General features: G+C 34.3%; 1 protein-coding gene across 1 annotated transcript in view; it reads left to right on the top strand.

Annotated features, from left to right (window-relative positions):
* LRP1B (low density lipoprotein receptor-related protein 1B) overlaps positions 1-22,131 on the top strand; it is a 2,342,762-nt gene that overhangs the window by 2,275,645 nt on the left and 44,986 nt on the right. The window contains exon 85 of the mRNA XM_006834597.1: positions 15,338-15,512. Within this exon, the coding sequence (XP_006834660.1) occupies positions 15,338-15,512 (175 nt within the window). The remainder of the gene's footprint in view (positions 1-15,337; positions 15,513-22,131) is intronic.

Genomic DNA, 22,131 nt, shown 5'->3' on the forward strand with positions numbered 1-22,131 from the left:
ATCACCCTTCTGCTTCTGAGATGACTCGTTTTAAACCCACCCTAGAGTTCCAAATGTTTACAATTACAATTAACTCTGCTAACATCCACAACTGAGTAATATTCTACCTGGTGTGGTGCTATGAGATAAAGCACTGGACCTCAAGGTTAGTTTGAACCACAAGTTAAGTGGCTATAACTCACCAGCCACTTCTTGGAATCCGTATACGTGGTAGCTGTGAGTTGGATATGACTCAATAACAGTTAATAACAACAATATCAGTATTTTATCCTACTTTCTCTTAACCAGACCCCAGCAGGGCAGAAGCATTGTTGAGTGAGAATTACAGACGATGGTAAGGCTAGAGGAGACACTAGATACTTCACTATACCACAGTTTCATTGTAATACTTGACTTTGTCTTCTCAAGCTACTCTTTGAAATGTTCTATTCAGCACTTTTACCTCTTCATTTATTTTACTCACTTTAGTTTCTCTATGCTTGAGCAAAATTCAGAGTGTCTTCTGACATTCATTTTTGTCTTTTCTTTCTTTCTGTCTTGTTAATGAATGTTTGCCTTCTTCTTGTATGATGTTTGTAATGCCATGCCACAATTCCTTTGGTTTGCAATTATAAGTGCCTGATGCATAAAGTTTGTTCTTGACTTAGTCTCTAAATTCAGATAGAATATATTCAAGATAATATTTTGGCTCTCCTGGACTTATTTGAATTTTCTTAAGCTTCAGCCTGAATTTGCATGTTAGCAGTTGGTGGTCTGTTCTATTGTCTGCTCTTGCCTTTTTAAAGATATTTAAAGATATCTTTCCCAAAGATGTAGCTAGTTTGATTTGGGTATATTCCATCTAGTGAGGTCCATGTGTATAGTTAGTTGCTTTTTTGTTGATTGTTAAGTGCTGTTGAGTTGGTTCCAATTTATAGCAACCATATATGGGTTTCTGAGGAGTGGCTGATGAGTTTGAACCACTGACTTTGTGATTCAAAGCAACCTTAAAGTTGAGTGTTTTTCCTATGGTGCCACACATACTTGCTTTATGTTGTTCTTATTAGTTGCTTTATTTGTTGTTTAAAAAAAGAGATTTGCAATGAATAAATCATTGGTTTTGCAAAATTCTATCATGTGATCTCCAGCATCATTTCTATCACCAAGGCCATATTTTCCAACTACTGATCCTTCCTGTTGTTTCTAACCTTTGCATACCAATGACCATTTATTATCAATGTATTTTGATTTCATGTTTTATCAAAGTCACAGTGAAGAAGTTGGTAGAAATACTCAGTTTCATCATTATTGGGTTTAGTAGTTAATGAATAAGTTGAATAATAGTGGTTTAAATGATCTTCCTTGTAGGCACATGGATACTCTCCTACCACAGATAACATTATACTTTAAGATTGATCTTGAAATGTTCATTTTGATGATGAGTGCAATACCATTCCACTTCAATTTGTTGTTTCTACATGCTAAACTATATGATTGATTCCAAAATGGTCACTACCAGTCCCTTTTAGCTCACTAATGCCGAGGATATCAATCTTTATGCATTTCATTTCATTTTTGACAGCTTCCAATTTTCTTAGTGCTTTATACATTCCATTTTCTGATTCTCAGTGGATGTTTGCAACTATTTTGACTCATGTCCCATTAGCATATGAGGGTCCAAAAAGTTTTACTCCATTCCTATGCTATGGTCAACTATACTTTGAGGAGGCATATCTTCTCTAGTCATATTTTGATTGCCTTCCAACCTTTGGGGCTCTTCTTCTGGCCTTAGAATCTGAAAATGTTCTGCCACTGTTTGTAATGTTTTTATCTCTTATATCAATGTTGTGCTGCTCTTCGTAAGGTTTTCTGTGGCTAAACTATCAGAAGTCAGCTTCTTTATCCTATGAATATGTAAGCTACCAAATAAAGAAGAGCTCATTTTTAACAAATTCAAATAGTGCATTCATAATTTTATTTGTTCATTTTCATTCATATGAATGCAAAAATATATTATAAATTTGATTTCAATAGATGATTACATTTTTAAATCCATTAAGTTTTCCAACAAGTGAAACCAAAGTTAAAAGAGTGAAACTAAGAACAAAAGGAACTCTCACATATAGCCAATCTGTTTTCATTATTAAGGTGCTTTTACAATAGAATGAACTATTAGGCAAAACAGTCCATTTATTGGGGGTTAGCCCACAGAATGAGAAACTCTCTAAGTGTGGGTCATCTGGAAAATAGGAAATCATTTGGATCAGTCTTTCTACTTAAATTATTAAATAGAAATTTAATTTATTTTTAATTTAATTTAAAGATCAATTAGCTGCATCTAAAGGTTAATTTAAAGTTCAAATGGCTGAATTTGATTGTTTAAGTCCTTCAAATCCAATTGAGATTTCATGACCAACAAAATCCATGGTAGTAATATCATGTAATTTTCAATATGATGAAATAATTTGCACTGTATCTATTAGTTTTGAGAACTCAAAAATCTATTTTGTGATCATCTGAGGGAAACCTTGCCTTGCAACTAAATTGATAAATAAACCAACACACGAGTGTTGGTTGGTGATTATGTGCCATGGATTCGGTTCTGACTCATAGCAACCAAGCGTATGGTTTCTGAAGCTGTAAATCTTTATGGGATAAGAAAGCCTCAGCTTTCTCCTGGGGAGCCACTGGTAGTTTTGAACTTCTGAACTTGTGTTTAACAGCCCAATTCATAACCACTATGCTACCAACATATTGGAGTAGATATGGCTATGTAACGAATAGTGCCTTATTTAACTATGTAGTGGAATCTTGTCAGAGGCCTGAAAGAAAGATCACTTCCATGATACTACAGATCATGAAGAACTGCAATTAAGCTAGAATTTTCAACTTCAGATTTCAATGTTCCTTAAATTGCGGGGCAGTTTTATATCCAAAGTATGAGAGATGAAGCCTGGCTATCAGGGTTTCTAGGGACCATTCTGATTGTACTTTTACTAACACAGATTGGTTTGTTATTTTTGTCAGTCCAAGGTACTTCTGATTCTCCTCCAGCACCAAAGCTCAAATGCATCAATCCTTCTAGGGTCCAACTGTCACTATCCAACTTTCACCTGTATGTGGGGTTATTGAAAATACCATGACTTGGGTCAGGTGAATCTTAGTCCTCAAACTGGTGTGTTTGCTCTTGTACACTTTAAAGAGGTCTTGTGCACCAGATTTGCCTAATACACTACATCATTTGATTTCTTGACTGCTATTTCCCTGATTTTTGATGGTTGATCCAAGCAAAATGAAATCTGTGCAAAATGAATTATAGTCACCTGTAATTACTTCATATCAGCATCTAGACTAGTGTTTACACAAACAACTGACCATTATAGCCTAGCCAATTCAAGTTAACAAATAAAATTAACCATCACAATTGATTTTTTTTTCTATTATGCCAGCCTGAAATGTTTTATAACAGAATAATTTCTCTGAGTACAAAGGTCATATTAAAACAATAGATAATAATATATTTTTGTAATATGAAATTAATTAAATCTTAATAATCAATATCATCATAGAAAAATTAGGGACTAAATAGTCTAAATAGCTTGATTATGATAACAGAGATACCACCCATATTTTCATTATCGATTTAATTATTTTTAAGCTCAAAGATCCTTATTTACTTCATTATTCACTTTGCCTCATTGAATAAACTATACTTAGCTATAGTCTATAAGTCAGCTTAATCACAAGCTTCAAATAGCTTTCAATCACTCTATTAATTATTTTCTAAAATCTTTTATAGCTAGATTATTTTATAAGTAGAGGAATACTCATTTCAGTATCTAGCCTATATAGAAACATTTTTAAATATCTTATATATGCTAAATGTATGTGAAGGTGAGTCAAAAATTATCAACACTTTGGTTATATTAAAATGGTCCATCCAAAGCTATGGCTGATGACAACATTGAGCCTGCACATGAAATGATTCTGCCGAATGGACAATTCACAGTGCATTTAACAATGCACACCCTCTCCCACACCTCTGCTCACACTGTTGACACGCTGCAAGCTTTGTTTTGAGGTGTTAAAGCATCCTTCCTATAGTTCTGATCTTGCTCCATCAGACTTTCACCTGTTTGGTCCCCTTAAAGCAGTCTTTTGAGGACAAAGATTCACCTCTGAAGAAGAAGTGAACACAGTTGTGCACTTGTGGCTTGCAGCTCAGCCTAAAATATTTTAATAAGGGAATACAAAAGCTTGTTGACAGCTGGAAAAAGTGTATTGAAAAGCAAGGACATTATATAAAAATATTTATCTTTTCTAAAAGTTGATTAAAATAAATTTTACAGTTAGAGTACAGATGATGTTTGACTTACCCTCATACATATAATTATGATGTTTGAAAAACAGTGTCATGCTAATTGTATGAGTTAATCTTCAACTGTCTAAGATTATTGATGCTGTTATTGTTCATATGTATTTTGCAACAATAGTCTATTGCAGTGTAAATGCTGGTACTGTCAGAGTCTCACACATTATGTCACTAGGTCAAAACAAAATTTTGTAAGTTCACTTTTGGAATTTTGCATTCTCCTTCTACTTAGGTACTCAGAGATAACATGGCTTGCTAAAGATGGGTCTTTTTCATTTAAATGTCTGAGTCTTTTGTATAAAAATACTTGTCAAATATTATATTGAGTAAAAATTTAGAAACTGCTAATTTTCTTAAACATGCTTTGCTGGTGAAAATTGATAATTTCTCTTCAAAGTTCTGAACAGTTGGATTCAATGTTTGCCTATTTTATTAAATCTAGTTCTGAAAGTGGAAAACACATTTAGGTCTATGCAATAAGTTTAATTAATTAGATATCTTAGACTGTGTAAAGCATTTGAAGAATTAAGAATGAATATATTCTTCTATTTCTTATATTAGGTTTCCAAATTTGCAATTAAATTCTTCAAAGAGAACAATTCATAAAACATTCTAAGCAAATTTAAATGAAATACTTTCTTTTCTCTTGCCATTTAAACCATGCTGAATGAAAAAGTGACTCACAGTTGATGCTATGTATCTTTAGAGCAGGAAAGGCCATAGTCTCTGTTATTGCCATATTTAAGAATCTTAGAGCATTTCTACAAAACTTTCCAAATGTTCTCATCCTCCTGAATGGTAAAGCTCCAGACATGTTTTAGTTTGTCATTTTTTCACTATTAGTTTAATTTCTTATTTGTCTGGTGTACACAAGGTTGCTCTTTCCTGATAATGGGTAGATCACAGTGGATATTTAGGAGTTTCTTATGAAAATCCAGTGCTATAAACCAATTATTCAATGCTGTAAAACTTTATGGAAGCAAACTGTGGAACAGCTGTTGAATTGAGCCACCAACCTTTCAGTTAGCAGCTGAGTGCTTTAACCATTCATTGTTCCACCTGGGATCCTTATCAATAGATACAGACAGAGAGTAAATATCCAATCTTGACTGGAATAGAAGGCTGACAATGGCACCTGAAAAGTTCATCTTTGGACTAGTTGTGAGAACGCCTGTTTGCGTTTCAGAGTTCTGTGGTCATAGGTTATAGCAGCATCATGCTCTTACACATATCTGGTGGTTAGATCCTCAGGTGTCCACATAGATGGAGTTCTTCCAGTTTTAAGTATACATAGAGGAAGGAAAACACCAAACACATTAGGATTGTTTTCTAGATTTTAATGAGTAAACTTATGAATTGTCAAATAGGAAAAATAATCATTTGTTTAATTTAGGATTCAGTTTCAATTCTTGCACTTGTGATATTGAGCAAGCTGATTAACCTCTCTGTGCCTTTGTTTATTCAACTATGGAATGAGGTCAATACCCTCTAATGCATGAGACAGCAGCAGTATAGTGCCTAAGCTGAAGAAGTTACCTAAATATTATCATTTACAATTATGCTCATGGGACACAATAAAATTACAAAAAAGTAAAAATGAAATTACATTTAAATTGGAGCCTCGATTATAGAATATTCTGTAGAATTTGCTTAGTCTTCTTTGTGAAAATAATCCAATTTACATTTAATTTATTGTTAGTTTTTTTGTGAAGCCTTATTAAATGCTTATAAATTACTAATCTTAAGGCCAATTTACATAACTTATTTTTTAAATAGAACAATCAGTGCATATACTTGTAGCTGTGTAATTCCATTTTCCCTGAATAAACATTCAATAATACCAATAGAGGAGTCCTGGTATGGCACTGTCAGTTAATGTGCTAGACTGCAAATTGGTTTGAATTGCAAGGCTGGTGGTTCAAGGTCACCAGGTGCTCTTTGGAAACCCTTTACAGGGTCACTGTGGGTCGGAACCGATGCTCTTAACAAAAATAACTATACCAATTAAAGGTTTGCCACACTGCCCACTGTTCTTGCTTGAGTATCCTCACTCTTGTTTAGCTGATATGCTTTTAGTTTGGTTTTCTTTTGACAAATTTCACACTTTACTTACTATAACATTGTGAATAGCCCAGTTGCAAATATGAGTTAATAATGAAACGATCTTGACAATTGCTTTTCAACAGAAAGAAGTGTTTGGAAAAGAAGTCAAATGCAGTTAGACGTTTTGTAAATAACAGTACTCTCTCCATGAGTATTGATAAATGTATATGTATACATCTACATGAATACATTTTTATGCACTGTATTTAGATGTTATAAAAATATTAAAAGATTGATTATTCCCTTTTATTTCTGTTGTAGAAAATAGCCATTCACTTATCCTCCAGTTATTTTCTACCTAATTATCATATGAATATTTAGTAATTATATATACAGCTCTGTCTTTCATATTATATGATTGTGTTTGAAGTTACCATGCAATTTGAGTGTAATTACTATACAGAATTTATAGCAATTTTTATATTATGAATATAAAGGCATATTATATAATTCCATAGTAAAATTTATTTTCTTAGCATAGATTAATAACATTAAATTATTGCCTCATTCTTATATATATAACATCTAAGTTGTTATTTCATTCAGGTCAGTAAAATGCTCAAAACTTAAGAAATGAAAAGTTTCTTATGTTGGACTTTTGCCCCATTAATTATTTAGATCAGTTTTTATTATTGTTTTTTTCTTTTTTGTCTTAGCCTTAAAATTATATTTAAGAGGTTGTTAGTTCTCTGAGTGCTGGTCATGTTTCTTTTACTGCTGGATTTATTATTATAGTTTCCTTCATACAGTTTGGCATATGCATGCCCTCCGGAAGTAACCAATTACTGATCTACCTACCACTTACATTCTAGGTCATAGTCAAACTACTCATTTTTCTCAAAAGGAGATCAAACAAGTTGTTTCGCAAGCTTTTCTCTCTTGCATGAATGCTGACTATTCTGCCTGAACACTTATTAGCCATTCATCTAGACTCTCTGCTGTCTCTCTTACATTTTCAATACTTTCACTATGTGTCCCACTCCAATGAAGATTCTTCTGTCACATGTATTTCCCTTTTCTCCTATCTTGTTAAAGTCTACTACTTTTTTTGCTTGCATTTAGTGCCAGTAATTAAACTAAATTTAGAAATTAAGGGAAAATAAGAAGGTGTATCATGTGTCAGAAAATAGAAGTCAGTGTTTTTGTTGAACACTTTATTGTTAACCAATCACTGGGGTCTCTAATTGTCTAAATTAATAATCCTAATCTCTTTAGATGGAGGGATTATTAAATTATCTATTTAGATATATCCATATTATATTTATTTATATTTAGCTTACTTAATATGAAACAAGAAAAGCTGAAGACTAAAACTTTTGTAAGGTAAGCTTATGTTGGTGGTTATGTGCCGTGGAGTCAGTTCCGACTCATAGTGACCCTGCACAGGATTTCTAAGGCTGTAAATCTTTACGGGAGCAGAATGCCTCATCTTTATCGCCTGGAACCACTGGTAATTTTGAATTGCTGACCTTGAGGTTGGCAGCCCAAATTGTAACCACTACACTACCACAGCTCCTAGGTAAGCTTATACAAATTGACATTCATACTGATACTTGTGCCATTAGTGAAATGATCAAATATATTTTATTTAAGAAAATATGTATTTGTTTTTTTCTAAGTTTTTATTGTGATTTTGAGTAATATTTACATGGGAGAACATTGGTTTTATACTCAAATGATTGCAATGATTACAATCCCCTATGCGCATCATTATTCAAAGTATTTGCTTTTATTCCCTCTGTTTTTATTGTGTGGTGTGTTTTTTTTTCCTTTTTTGGGGGGTGCATTTGTCTTTTTAAAAGACAGATGTCAAAATGGTTTTAAAGCAATTTTTATGTTTAAACTAATAAACTCCCTGGGATATGTTTTTTTCATGCTGTGTGATACAATAATGTTCCTGCGGTGACTGTAAAGCTATCCTGTCCAATTAAGATTTCTTGAAATCGGAAACAAATCCACTCAAAACTAAAGTGAACAACTGCATACCAAAGAAGAGTCACATATGCTATCCTTCTTCACACTTTTTAAATTAGTAAACCACTTTTCTCTGGGTTGTGAAGTGCTAATGGAGTACTCATTTTATTAGATAAATAGCTTAAGCAATACTTAGAATTTAAATATGGATGTGCATTAATTACTTGAGCATATATGGGAAATGACATTAATGAAAACATTATTTATTTATGCAAGTTTACATAGATGTTTGTAGTTGATTAATGGATCACAGTTGAGAATGAGATAATAAATGTAGCTTTGTAGGATCAGCACTGGACTGCAAATTATAACGTTGGCAGTTGAAACCCACCTACTGCTCCTTGGAAACCTTGCACAGAGTCACTATGAGTCAGAATTAACTCGATGGCACGTAACATCAACAATAACCAATCATTGAAGTCATGATGATGACTTCAATTTCATAGAACTTAGACTTTTGTTAAGTCTCCTAAAAAAAACCACATATAGCATTATTGAATGTGTTTAGTTATGTTGTAGGTTTGCATATAGTATACATAATGATGAAAGTTAAAATAACAGAATACTTGAAGGGATTATTTGGTTTTCCAATTTACAACTTTCAGATGCTTATATGGTAGTTTCATATTAGATGATAAAGTCTCTTATTAAATTATTATCTGTTTTCTCTGTGTTCAGGAATTTTGGACTTGGGAATCAGTCAGTAGAAAAGCCTTTGAGACAAAAGGATGGGAGGAAAGAGGGAAAAAACAGAAAAAAAAAAAAAGAAAAGGAAAAATAAGAACCAATGTAATCTAAAGGTTAGGGCCTAGAATCCTAACAGATGCTCAGGAAACAATCCTGTCAAACAGATAACTTAGAATCTAAAACATGATTCATGTTTTGAGTTTAATAGCAGCAAAAGTTCAGGCTCTTTTCATTGAAAGGCATTGGGAAGCAACTCCATCTGATTAGGAGTCTAGCATGCAACACTCTGTCCCTGTTTTTCAGCTCAGTGCATAGTGCTATACATGTGAACCAGAAAAAATGAACTATCTTTTCCTTTGAATATCTGTAGAGAAATGGCTTGAGCCTAAAATGATTTCTGCCCTTTTTTAGAGGGAAAAAGTAGCATGGCTTAACAGCCTGCAATTTAAAATGATTTATTAAAGTGGAAATTTTAATATCTGCTTAATTTACAATTTTATCTTAAGCAAACACTTCTTTAACATTCTTTGGAATCCATTTGTATGTCATAAGGCCAATCAACTGCATTAAATAGTGTGCATCTGATATTAAATGAAAAAATATATATTGAAAGCAGTAAAGGGTAGAGAATTTCCTTTAAAGCATAAAAAGTAGACAATGAGCTCCTTCTGAAAATAGTGAATAATTTAGCACAGTTGGCAAAATATATCCGTACCTCTACTACATTCCAATTGCTGCTTATATACCTTTAGGCATTTTTTTTTTTTTTCAACATAAAGTTTAAAACCCTAAATAAACACTTCCATACATTATCATAAAAAATGGACACCAATATAAACCAATATCTAAGTGAAAAAAAAACATTACCAGCACCCTGTTGATAAGTCCCGTCGCGTCAGTTCTGTCTCAAGCTTCTCAGAAACCCTATGTAGGATCACTATGAATTGGAACCAACTCCACAGCACAAAACAACATATACACACGACTGTGAACCACAAGGTCGGTAGTTCAAACCTACAAGCCACTCCTTGGAAACTCTATATAAGTAAATAAACATATATATATGAATTTCCTTCAAAGCATAAAAAGTTAACAGTGAGCTCCTTCTGAAAACAGTGAATAAAGAGAAAAATTTTTTTAGCACAATTGGCAAAATAAATCAGAACTTTGAAAACATTCCAATTGTAGATTACATATTATATGTTGTTGTTAAGTGCTGTTGAGTCGGTTCCATCTCATAACAACCCTGTATAAGGTTTCCAAGTAAAGATTGGAAGGTTTGAACGGCCAACCTTGAGATTCAAACCGACTTTGCAGTCCAGTGCTTACCGTATAGCTCCACACCAGGACACGTATGTATTTGTGCCAACTTTTATGGTACCATTCGCAGTGCCTGAGCGTTTATGCTATTGTTTGTTGGATTCTCAGTGTTCAGTTTTTGGAGTGTCTTGGTGTGGCGCAGCAGGATAATGCACTGGACTGCAAGGTCAGTTTGAGCCCCAAGATCAGCAGTTCAAACCCACCAGTCGATCGTCAGAAACCCTCTATAGGGTCGCTGTATATCGAAACTGTTCAATAGCGCTTGACAACAGCAGCAATAGTGTTTTAGGGAGTGTGATGGCTTCAAATGATAAGCATTGGACTGGGAAGCACAAGTTTGTGATTCTATCCGCCAGCTGCTCTGTGGGAGAAAGAGGAGGCCTTCTGCTCCCACGATTACTTAAAGCCTCAGAAACCTTATATAATGTTGCTATGAGTCAACATCGAATTGATGGTATTTAACATCAATAATATCTCATTGAGATCTTGATTTGTATCACTTTTATTACTATTTAATGTACTTTCTCACATGTCTTTTTCATCCTGATCTAAAACAATTATAATTTATGTTCTAATTTTAAAATAACGTATAATTTATATATTTTACATATGTTTTTAGCTTCACCCTTTAGTATTCAAGGTATTTATGAACTGCTCCTTGGTGACAGGGACAGCCATCAACCCTCTTAATTTTTATTCTAGTTTTCTAGGTTTTGAAATGTGTTTGAAAAAACCAAGTAGCTTACAATTTTAAAATTATGTTTTATACAAGGCTTCCAATGTTATTGAAGAATTAAGTTATTTTAATCAAGCCAGATCCATTTACAACTTTTAGATAATGCACCATTTAAATTCTCTCCACATTATCATTTCCTAAATATCATGTTCCAGAAATTACTAGTTCCTTAGCCACTCCCATCAGAATCACCTGGGCTACATTTCATATCGCTGAACTAAAATCTAGTAGTAGACAACAAGAAATAGCATGGAAATTTACATTTGTAAATATGCCCCCTACATGAGTCTGGTGGATTGGCAGCTATGGAAACCTCTGAATTAGAACATGATAAGAAAGTCTTCAAAAGATACATTTACCCCATTAAAAAGTAAACATTAATGTAAGATGGCAATTAGGGGCAATATTAAGAGTGCTTTCAGTCATTAAGGGGTGCTATGAATTGAATTTTATCCCTCTAAATTATGAGCTCTGGTAGCGTAGTGGTTACGAATCGGGCTGCGAACCTTAAGGTCAGTGGTTCGAAACTACCAGCCGCTCCGCGGGAGAAAGATGAGGCTTTCTACTCCCGTAAAGATTTACACCCTCGGAAACCCTGTACAGGGTCGCTATGGGTCGGAACCGACTCGAAGGCACTTAACAACAACAACAAATTATGTGTTATCAATCCTAACCTTTATGCCAGCCGTCATAATCTCATTTGTGAATGGGTTATTTTGTTTATGTTAAAGAGACTAGTATGGGGTGTGTTCTTTTGAGATATAAAAGAGATTAAGCAAGAAGCTAAAAAAGCAGAGGCAAAGGAAGAGAGGTAAGATTGCCCAAGAGCAAAAGTTCAAGATGGACAAGGACCTTTCTCCACAGCTGACAGAATGCCTTCCACTAAAGGCAGCACCCTGAATTCAAACTTCTAGTCTCCTAGCTGTCAGAAATAAATCTCTGTTTTTAAAGCCACCCACTTGTGGAATTTCTGTTATAGCAGCAATAAATAACTGAGACAGAATTTGAACTGACATATGGGGAGTTGCCCTAATAATTGCCTACACTGTGAGAGTGTTTTTGGAATTGGGTAATAGGTGAAATATGGATGGTTTAAGGTGCCTAATAAGCACTCATGGAAGCAGCAGTTAACAGGCCAAATGATGTGTTGCATTAGGCAAATCTGCTACACAAGACCTTTTTAAAGTGTTGAAGAGCAAAGATGTCAGCTTGAAGATTAAGGCGCGCCTGACCCAAGCCATGGTATTTTCAGTAACCTCATATGCATGAAAAAGCTGGACAGTGAATAAGGAAGACCATAGAAGAATTGATGCTTTTGAGTTATGGTGTTGGAGGAGAATATTGAAAGTGCCATGGGCTGCCAAAAGAACCAATAGATCTATTTTGGAAGAAGTGCAGCCAGAGTGCTCCTTAGAGGCCAAGATGGCCAAACTTCATGTCTCATGCTTTGGACATATTGTCAGGAGGGAACAGTCACTGGAGAAGGATATCATGTTTGGTAAGGTGGAGGGTCAGAGGAAAAGATCCCCAACAAGATGGATTAGCCAAGTGGCAGCATCGATGGACTCAAGCATGGGAACAGTAGTGAGGTTGGTCCAGGATTGGGCAGTGTTTTGTTCTGCTGTGTATAAGGTCGCTATGGGTTGGTACCGACTCGATGGCACCTAACAACAACAACAACAATAAGTACTGGTTGGTTTGAACTGCAAAGTTGGCAGTTCAAACTCACCAGCTACTCCTTAGAAACACTATATAGGGTTGCTATGAGTTGGAACTGACTCAAGCACATTTTAACAACACCAATAATAAAAGACTAGATTGCCTTTAAGACATAGCTGCTTGACTTATGGATATCAAAGGCAATTCTCCTGATGACTCAGAAAGAAGTGAGGAGAATTATAGAGAAAATCTCTATCATCTTTGAAAATACATATGGATCCAGGAAAAGAATACTGCTAGAAATATTGATGTAAATGTGCTTCCAGTGAGACCTTAAAGGAAAATGAACATGTATTGGACAATGCTTTCAATTTAGTGTCTGTATTATATTCCTGTGATTGGTAGAAGGCAGAACTTTTGAGTGATAACTTGAATATCTTGGTAAGTTTTCTAAGCAATATAGTAAAGGGACCACATAGTTTATCCTTTCTGATTATAGTAAAATGTGAAAGAAATTTAATGAACAAATGAACTGTGCAAAATCAAAATAGAACTTAAAGATCAGTATAATTCTGTAGTACAAGCTAAGGATACATGTTCTAGAATATTCACCAAGGACATGATTACACGATCTTTTGTTAAAGAGACTAAGCCTAGGACTGATGGATCTAACCATCTACCATAATGGAAAACCATTAGCTACTGCTAATACATTGCTCATAAATAGAAACAGAAGTTGTGTTGTGTGCATTGTATCTACAGACAGCATAATTGAAAGATACTAACACTGACTTTAATCTGTACATCCATCCCCATGTCTCTCATAACTTGAAAGCACTACTTTTCTTAAATATTGCCAAAACTCATGTTAATAGGCTTAAAATTGAACCTCAACCAGTATACATGGCATAATGCAATGTAAAGATTCCTGATGTGGTGCTGTGGTCTGTAGGATCAGCCCTGGACTGTGAATGACAAGGTCAGCAGTTCAAACCAGTTACTCCTTGGAAACCTTATCCATGGTCGCTGTGAGTCATAATTGACTCAACGGCATTTAACAACAACAACAATGTAAGAATGCTTGAAATGAATTTTCATAAATGTGAAGCAAATCTGTAAATAAATTTAATTTCTGTTTTAATAAAGGCCTAAATAAACATATAAAAATGGAAATTATAAATTAGATTTAATTTTTCTCATCTGTTATAATTGTAATGTTAATGTTGTTGTTGTTAAATGCTGCTGAGTCGGTTCTGACCCATAGCGACCCTGTATAGGGTTTCCAAGGAATAACTTGTGAACTTGAACCACTGATCTTGCAGTTCAAAAGGCTTTGCAGTCATTTTCCATTGCTTCCCAATTAGATAACTAAAAGGAAATTCACCTTATAAACATAATTTGGTATCAATTAGATCATTTATTTTTCCATCATGGATTTCTGTATTTAAAATCTGATATATTACAAGCACATTCATATATAAACACACTTATAAACTTGCCTGCTTCTCAAAAGACCTTCACAGAATGTCTAATTCCAAAGGTTGAGTAGTTGTTATATTATTAAATGATCTTTATTTTATTGCTAATGTTCAAGAGATAAAGAAGTATTTTGAGGAAATCTTCCTTTATGGTTAGGAAAATTGTATGTAATGCTTAGTAAGATACCAGTAAGAAATGTCTTTCAGAACAAGGAGCTCAGATTGTAGGGAGGTTTCCCATGGAATAGATGGAACGATTGGATTCTCACCTTGCAGGGTGAATGTTATTGTTGTTAAGTGCCATTGAGTCAGTTCCAACTCTTAGCAATCCTGTATAGGTTTCCAGAGAGAGGCTGGTGAATTTGAATCACCAATCTTATGGTTAGCAGTCCAGTGCTGATTCTACCAGGCTACATAATAGCCTATAATTCGTTAGTAATACCCACCTCTGGTGGATCAGCTAGTTTCCAAATTCACTTGAAGCTGAACCAGCATACCTACTTGTCGGTTCATCTGCCCAGGAGTTAGAGTACCTGGGTCTGTCCTGAAACTTCGATAGGGAGGCTTCTTTTCACAACATTAAGGGCTGGTGCAGAGGCTGAAATTCTTTACTGAGCACTCTACATTGTCTTCTGGATGAAGAGAGGTGAGGAGAGAGGTGATGAAAAATGTTTAAATAAATCTTGAAGTATGACTATCCATTTTAAAGTAAAGGTAATACTGCACATTAGAAGGAAAGCTAAGGAAACTTTTTAATTTGAGCTTTGACATGGAAAGGAGTTTATAAGTTAGCATTATATAATATTAGTCCATCTTCTCTTAGCCAGATGAAATGATGCCTAACTCAGACATAAAAATGAATCAATAGCATAATTAGAGAAGTCTATTTAAATGCAATTACTAACCGCTTTGTGAAATTAATCTGCCTATTTATTGATTATTTTAAATATTAAATGAGATGGTAACATTTACTATGACTGAAGTAAAGAATCTCGTAATCTAATTTCATTTTCTGCATGTTCTTCCTAGATGTGTGCCACCACTATTGTGTGAATTCTGAATCCTGTACCATTAGGGATGATGGAAATGTTGACTGTGTCTGTCCAACACGCTATGAAGGACCAAAATGTGAGGTTGACAAATGTATAAGATGTCATGGGGGACACTGCATTATAACTAAAGACAGTGAAGATATATTTTGCAAGTAAGTGGACAGCTGGTTTAATTTATTCAAAAAATCTGAATTTGAAAGGGACATAGTATCCCAGTAATAAATGGTATAAACAATGTAATTTATTTTTATTCTAAAACTCTATAAAGTGACCTTTGCATTTTCTTTTAAGGCTAATGATGATGTTCAATTTACTTTGATTAAACCCAAATTTATACAATACTAGTTAGGTACATCTAGATAACATGAAAATTTATATTGTAATGGAATTGGCAGATTATTCCCTATATGGAATGTTCCTAGTAATCATAAAGAAATAGTGAAATGCAGCACATTTTTAAAAAGCTGTATGCAATATTATTAAATTAGGAGACTACGGGTTTTAATTGCTCAATATTATTATTGACAGTGAGTATCTTGATATTCTTTTATTGCCCACAAATTCATCCTTTGAAGGAGAAACAAAAGGCTTATGATATGGAACAAACTTTAATATTTTTTTTCTTTTAATCTGACATCTGAACCCACCGGGAGTAATGTTTTCAGGAAAGCAATGGCACCAAGAAGGATCAGGTTTAATGTTAGTTATATTGCCCTTTGCCCTTTGACTTTAAGATTAAGTGAATGAAAAACAGAAGAAATCTTGGCTAAAAGGTAATACCATTCAGTTTCTATTTGTGAAACAAGTCTATGCCACAGAGGAAAGAGATCAATCCTCACTCTGAACTTCTTTCAACAACCTCTTAAAAGAGAAGCGTATAAAGGACTGGACTCAATCGCTTGCCTTGCTTAGCAGTATAATGAATGAGAATGTGAACTAGAAAGGAGTGCTGTGAAGCATTCATGCCCCAGTTTTTATTGAGAGTTTCACTGACAGGGTGCCAACGCTGAGTTATACTGTTCCACCAACCAAGGCCCAATAAAACTTTATTACAGACAGCACCAACATTTTAATTTTTTTTCATTTTAGTTTGTATTTATTTTAGAATTCTCTAAGTGTGATTTGTTTTATTGTTATGAATGACATTTAATCAAACATCCAAATTGGGTCATTAGAAAATACATTTTTTAAACAAAGTAATTGAAAATATGACCAGTATATAAACATGTGCTTTTGGTAACTACATGAAAGCAGACATGCATTTTCAAGTCCTGGTGTGGCACTGTAGGATAATGCACTGGACCACATAGTCAGTTTGGATTGCAAGGTCGGTGGTTCAAACCCACTAGCCACTCCTCAGAAACCCTATACACCAGCCACTCCTCAGAAATGCTATGAGTATGAACCAACTCAATTGCACTTAAAAACAACAATACCAAATTAATGTTTGTTCATTAAACTTATCAATACTCAGTGATAAACTTCAGCATGATGGAACATTTTCTCAATTAATGTATGAATAAGTTTTTCTTCAAATCCAATGCAATTTATCAGGAATGAGCTGGTGGAATCTTCTTTACAGCCCATTCCCCTCACACAGGAGACTATACTCACATGCTAAGAAACATCATGAGTGGACATTTCCTACACAGTTTACACTAGGAACACTATTACGACAGATACCCTATTCACTTTAAAAGTGGAAGTTCTATGTAAGAAAGGAAGAACCAGAGTATTGGGGACCCTCACACTGCCTTCTTTACAGTGAAAATATGGCTTCTCCCATCTAAAAACAATAGCTCATCATAACCTCATAGCCTAATGAGGTACAAAATTATAGTTCTTTTCTCCTGGAAGATTTTTTTAGGAAAATTACATAAACAAGTACCAGTTTCAGATGAGTGGACAATGACTTATAGAAGCCCATATGTGTCAGAGTAGAGCTGTACTCCACAGGGTTTTCAATGGTTGATTTTTAAGAAGCACATTGCCAAGCTATTTTTCCAAGTTACTTATGGGAGGATGCAATCCTCTAACCTTTTGATACCAGCCTAGCGCATTCACTATCTACACCTACTAGGAAGTCAAAAGTACATATAAGAATGAATAAATAATGGTGGTTAAGAACACATACCTCCATTTACCTGTCAGTTTGTTGAACTGTGGTGGCGTATGTGTTGCTGTAATCCTGGAAGCTATGCCAGAAATATTTTAAATGCCAGCAGGAGGACAAGTGTAAGTAGAACTTCCAGACTAAGAAGGACTAGAAAGGAGAGGCAGACCATTTCCAAATACTTAGTCATTAAAAACATGAGTAACAGCAAAACATTCTCACATATAGTACTGAAGTATGAAAACCTCATGAATAGCAGCAAAACATTGTCAGGTACAGTGCCAGAAGATGAAACTCAGATTAGAAGGCACTTCAAATATGACTAGGGAAGAGTTGCTTCCTGAAAGTAGAGTTGACCATAATGACATGAATGGAACAAAACTTTGGGGGCCTTTATTTGCTGATGGGATACAACTCAAAATGATAAGACACAACTGCAAACATTCATTAATAATTAAAATATGGAATGTAGAAATGAAATATGAATCTTGAAAATTTTGAAATAGTAAAATATGAAATAGAATGCATAAAGATCAATATTCTAGGCATTTTTGAGCTGAAATAAGCTGGTACTGGACATTTTGAATCAGACAATCATATCATTTACCAGGCAGAAGCAACAAATTGCAGAAGAATGGTATTTGATTCATTGTCAAAAAGAACATTTCAAGATCTAGCTTGAAGTACAAAGCTGTCTGTGGTAGGATAATATACATATACCTATAAAGACCAGTTAATATCACTATTATTCAGATCTATGCATCAAACACTAAAGGCAGTGATGATGAAATTGAGGAATTCTACCAACTTCTTCAGTCTGTATTGATCAAACATGTAATCAAGGTTCTTTGATAAATAATTACAGGGATTTGAATGTGAAAGTTGGAAATAAAAAAGAAGTATCAGTAGCTGTAAAATATGGCCTTGGTGATACAAATGATGCTGGAGATTGCATTATCAAATTTTGTAAAACCAGTGATTTATAAATAGCAAATCCTTTTAAAAAATAACACTAAAAGGATTATATGCATGGACCTCACCAGATGAAATACACAGGAATAAAACTGATTATATTTCGGGGATGAGATGGTAGAGAAGTTCAATATCATCAGCTAAAAGAAGACCAAGGGCTGACTGTGGAACAGACCATCAATAGTTCCTATGCAAGTTCAGGCTGAAGCTGAAGAAAATTGAAACAAGTCCATGAAAGCCAAAATATGACCTTGAATATATTCCACATGAATTTAGAGACCATCTCAGTAACAGAACTGGAGAGCACAGTGGATCTGTAGCATAAGCACTGGACTGTGAACAACAAGGTTGACAGTTCAAACTCACCAGTCGCTCCACAAGGGAAAGCTGAGTCATTCTGCTTTCACAAAAGATTTACAACCTCAGAAACCCTACAAAGGGTCACTGTGAGTCAGAGCCGATTCTTTGGCACTTAATAGTAACAACCGATTTGATGGATTCGATACTAATGACCAAAGATTATAAGAGTTGTAGAATGACATCAAGAAAAAAAAACAAAAAAATCATTAAAAAGATAGGAAAGAAATAAAAGACAAAATAGGTGTCAGAAGACTGAAACAACCTTTTCTTAAGCATAGAGAAGCTAAAATGAATGGAGGAAATGTGGAAGTTAAAGAGTAAAACAGTAACTTTTAATGGGCAGCTTGAGAAGACAAAGTCAAGAATTACAGTGAAATGTGCAAAGATACGAAGTTAGAAAACCAAAAGGGAAGAATACACTCAGTATTTCTCAAGATGAGGGAACTGAAGAAAAAATATCAAGCCTCAAATTGAAGTATTGAAGGATACTGTGGGCAAAATGGAAGTCCTGCTATGGCACTGTGGATTAATGTGCTGGACTGCAAAGTCAGCTTGAACCGCAAAATCAGCGATTCAAATTCACCAGCCACTCCTCAGAAAGATCACTATGGGTTGGAACTGACTTGGTGGCACTTAACAACAATGATAGGCAAAATATTGAATGATGCAGAAAGCATCAAAAGAAGATGGAAGAAACACACAGAGTCAAACAGAAATGCTTGATATTCAACCATTTCGAGATGTAGCATATGACCTAGAGCCAAGGCTACTAAAGGAAGAAATCCAAGCTTAACCATGAAGGGGTAAAAAAATATCTCCAGAAACTGACAGAATACAAACTGAAATCTTTCAACAAATTGAACCAGTACTGGAGGCCCTCACTCGTCTATGCCAAGAAATTTGGAAGACATTTACCTGATTGAAAAAGATACATATTTGTGGCCATTCAAAAGATAGGTAACCCAGTGGAATGTGGAAATCATCAAACAATATCATTAATATCACATGCAAGTACATTTTGATGAAGATAATTTGAACACTGTTGCAACAGTAACTTGATAGGGAATTGCCAGAAATTCAACCTGGATTCAAAAGAACAGTAGGGAATGAGGGATATCATGGCTGATGTCAGAGGGATCTTGGCTGAAAGCAGAAAATACCAGAATGATTGTGCTTTATTGCCCATGCAAAGGCTTTTTATTGTGTGAATCATGAACTTTGGATAACATTTCAAAGAATGGGTATTCCAAAACACTTAATTGTACTCATGTGGAACCTGTACATAGACCAAGAAAAAGTAAACTGAACAGAGCAAGAAGATACTGAATGGTTTAAAATCAGGAAAGGTGTGTGCTAGAGTTTTATCTTTCCACCATATTTATTCAATATGCATGTGAGCATATCATCCAAGAAACTGGGTTGTATGAAGAAGAACATAGGATATGGCTTAGAGGAAGATTTATTAACAACATATGATATCCAAATGATACAGCCTTTGTTGCTAAAAGTGAATAGGATGTAAAATACTTACTGATGAAGATCAAAGACTACAGTTTAGTCTTCATTATGGAATGCAACTCAATGTCAAGAAAAAAATCCTTACAACTGGACCAATAAATAACATCATGACAAAAGAGAAAAGATTGAAGTTGTCCAAGACTTCATTTTGCTTAGATCCACAATCAGCACTCATGGAAGCAGCAGTCAAGAAATCAAATGATTTATTGCACTAGGCAAATTTGCTGCACAAAGAAATCACTTTGAGGACTAAGATGCACCTGACCAAAGCCCTGATATATTCAATAACCTAATATACATGTGAAAGCAGGATGATGACTAAGGTAGAACATAGAACAATTGATGCATTTGAATTATGGTGTTGGAGAAGAATATTAAAAATACCATGGACTCCTAAAAGAACAAACCAATCTGTTTTGGACTAAGGGCAGTCAGAATGCTCATTAGAAGCAATGGTTGTAAGACTTTATCTAAGACATGTTATCACAAGGAACCATTCTCTGTAGAAGGACACTATGCTGGGTAAAGTGAAAGGTCAGCGAAAAAAAGGAAGTTCAACAACAAGATATATTGTCACATTGGCAGCAACAGTGTAATCAAATGTAACAACAATTGTGAGGATGGTTCTGGTTCGGGCAGTATTTCATTCTCTTGTGCATAGGGTCACTATGAGTCAAAGTCAACTAGATGGCATTGAACAGCATATTTATCAGTAATGAGTAGTTGATGATTATGAAAGTCACAGTGCAATTATACTTGCTTGTTTAGATTAGCGATAAAACATTTAAAAATGTTAATACACATAGGCAACCTGGTGTATTCCTAAAAGATTAATTAAAATTAATATTAATTTGTATTACACCTTCTATCTTAGCATTAAAGTAATATTTGTAGTGATGTTGGGATTTCCGTTTCATAGGTAAAGAACCAATACTTAAAGTGAAATTACAACAGAATTAAATATTTTTTATTTTGTTATAAAAATTCAAACCACCATGTATACTTGTGATTGTAAATACTATGTTATATTTCTAATGCACAGGCATTGAGCTATCACTTAGAATAGCTATTCTGTCAAGCATAATCAGTATGATAATCTTTAAAACATAGATAATTATGTATTCTTCTTACTTCTGGAAATCTAAGTAAATATTGATGAATACAATCTTGATCATAATTTTGAATGCCCCAGCTATATCACTTGTTATGGGAGTTCTTCAAGTGCATTAAATAAATGGTGATTAAGTTGTAGAAAGTGGTGTATTACATGTATTGTGTGTTTGTATTACATACTCCTTTTATAAAATAAAATTATTAAACCTTTCATTAAAAATTATAAAACTAACTCTTTAATGTATCATGATTTGTATAATTTGTACTTTACATTTGAAGTGTCTACAAACTTTTGTCTTCAATTTTGGGTTCAAACAACACCTTTGAAGGAAAAAGAAGTGATATCTTTTATAACTGATGGAAGCAAAAGTCTAACAGCAACAGATAATTAGAATTTATTTTTTTATCTCTTGAAAGCCAATATATGATATATAGTTATACTCTTTATTTTGCTTCTTTAATGGAATGTGAACCCACATGACTCTTTTCTCTGGATATTCATGGATGTTTAGGATGGAGGGCAAGAAAAAGTACCAATATCTGTTTAGCATAATAGATACCAATTCTACTGAATGTCTACTTGACTCACTAGCATCCTAATAAGTCCCCATATGAGTCCCTGGGAAGTGTAAAAGTTTAAGCGCTCAGCAAAACTAAAGGAAGGTTAGTGGTTTGAACCCACCCAGAGGTACCTT

This window comes from Chrysochloris asiatica, unplaced genomic scaffold (genome assembly GCF_000296735.1).
Source record: "Chrysochloris asiatica unplaced genomic scaffold, ChrAsi1.0 scaffold00012, whole genome shotgun sequence".
NCBI lineage: Eukaryota > Metazoa > Chordata > Mammalia > Afrosoricida > Chrysochloridae > Chrysochloris > Chrysochloris asiatica.